This window comes from Microtus ochrogaster, unplaced genomic scaffold (assembly GCF_000317375.1).
Source record: "Microtus ochrogaster isolate Prairie Vole_2 unplaced genomic scaffold, MicOch1.0 UNK77, whole genome shotgun sequence".
Lineage (NCBI taxonomy): Eukaryota > Metazoa > Chordata > Mammalia > Rodentia > Cricetidae > Microtus > Microtus ochrogaster.
This window is the reverse complement of record NW_004949175.1, coordinates 838,938-840,370: the sequence shown is the minus strand read 5'-3', so window position 1 is coordinate 840,370 and position 1,433 is coordinate 838,938. Positions and strand designations below refer to the sequence as shown.

At 41.4% G+C, this 1,433-nt stretch overlaps 1 protein-coding gene across 1 annotated transcript in view; it reads left to right on the top strand.

The window, feature by feature from the left end:
* Positions 1-1,433, top strand: part of Prkdc (protein kinase, DNA-activated, catalytic subunit) — a 174,764-nt gene that overhangs the window by 152,325 nt on the left and 21,006 nt on the right. Inside the window, exon 73 of the mRNA XM_013354879.2 lies at positions 956-1,167. Within this exon, the coding sequence (XP_013210333.1) occupies positions 956-1,167 (212 nt within the window). The remainder of the gene's footprint in view (positions 1-955; positions 1,168-1,433) is intronic.

The window sequence follows — 1,433 nt, the reverse complement described above, 5'->3', positions numbered from 1 at the left end:
CCCCATGAGGGCCTACCATATTGTCAGGACTCATCCCCATGAGGGCCTACCATATTGTCAGGACTCGTCCCCATGAGGGCCTACCATATTGTCAGGACTCGTCCCCATGAGAGCCTACCATATTGTCAGGACTCATCCCCTTGAGGGCCTACCATATTGTCAGGACTCATCCCCATTAAGGTTTACCATATTGTCAGGACTCATCCCCATTAAGGTTTACCATATTGTCAGGACTCATCCCCATTAAGGTTTACCATATTGTCAGGACTCTTACCCCATGAGGGCCTACCATATTGTCAGGACTCATCCCCATGAGGGCCTACCATATTGTCAGGACTCGTCCCCTAACTATTCACGATAATGCGGTAAGTAAAATGGAATGTATAGCTGTTACAAGAATGAGGTAAATTGGTCTTTGTTACTTTTATGTTCCTGTGATAAGACGTCATGTACAAGACAACTTACAGAAGACAGTGGTTTTGAGGGCATCCAGTTTCAGAGGATTAGAGTCGGGAGCCTAGCTACAGCAGGCAGGAATGGCATGACACTGGAGCAGTAGGTAGAGCTCACATCTTAAGACACAACCATCATGGAGACTGGGCCCACTGCAAATGGTGGGAGTCTTGAAATCTCAAAGCCCACCCCCAGCCCATCTCCTCCAACAAGGCCATACCTCCTAATCCTTCCCCAGCAGTTGTACTGACTGGCGACCAAGCATTCAAATATAGGGACTATTTTTATTCAAACCACTACAGCAAGTATTCTTTAAGCAAAGAATATGTATGTACATGTGCAAAAATTGCTTGGAAGAATCCAAAGGTTCCTTAGCAAAAGAGAGCTAAGAGAGACTTCCATATAAGACATTTCATATTAAACCTCTTTTGCCTTTATAGCCTTTATGGTAAATAGTGTCCAGTGTTTGTTCATTTTCAAACTGTAGTTTTCTGAATTTTAGATTTCATCCATTCCTTGCTGGCAGTTTATTGGTTGGATCAGCCACATGATGGCCTTACTGGATAAAGAAGAAGCCATTGCAGTGCAGCCTACTGTGGAAGAGATTGCTGATAACTACCCACAGGCCATCATCTACCCTTTTATAATAAGCAGTGAAAGCTACTCCTTTAAACAGACTTCTTCTGGTCATAAGAATAAGGCATTTGTTGAAAGGTAATGCTTTGGTCTTGGGCTGATGAGATGGATAAAAAATTTTGTGTGGTAAAAGCAAAAACATATAAATACATTTGAGCTTTTCATGAAGCATAGAAATTCTTAGACTTCTTGAGTTTATCTTTTCTCCGTATACTTGTTACAGAATTTCTCTACTTTTGAAAATATTGTTTGTCTTAGGTGCTTTCCTGCATGCCCGTAGTTAATAGTCTTTTGCATAATACAGACTAAATGAGATGCTTTTGCATCAGTTCTTTTTTTTTTTT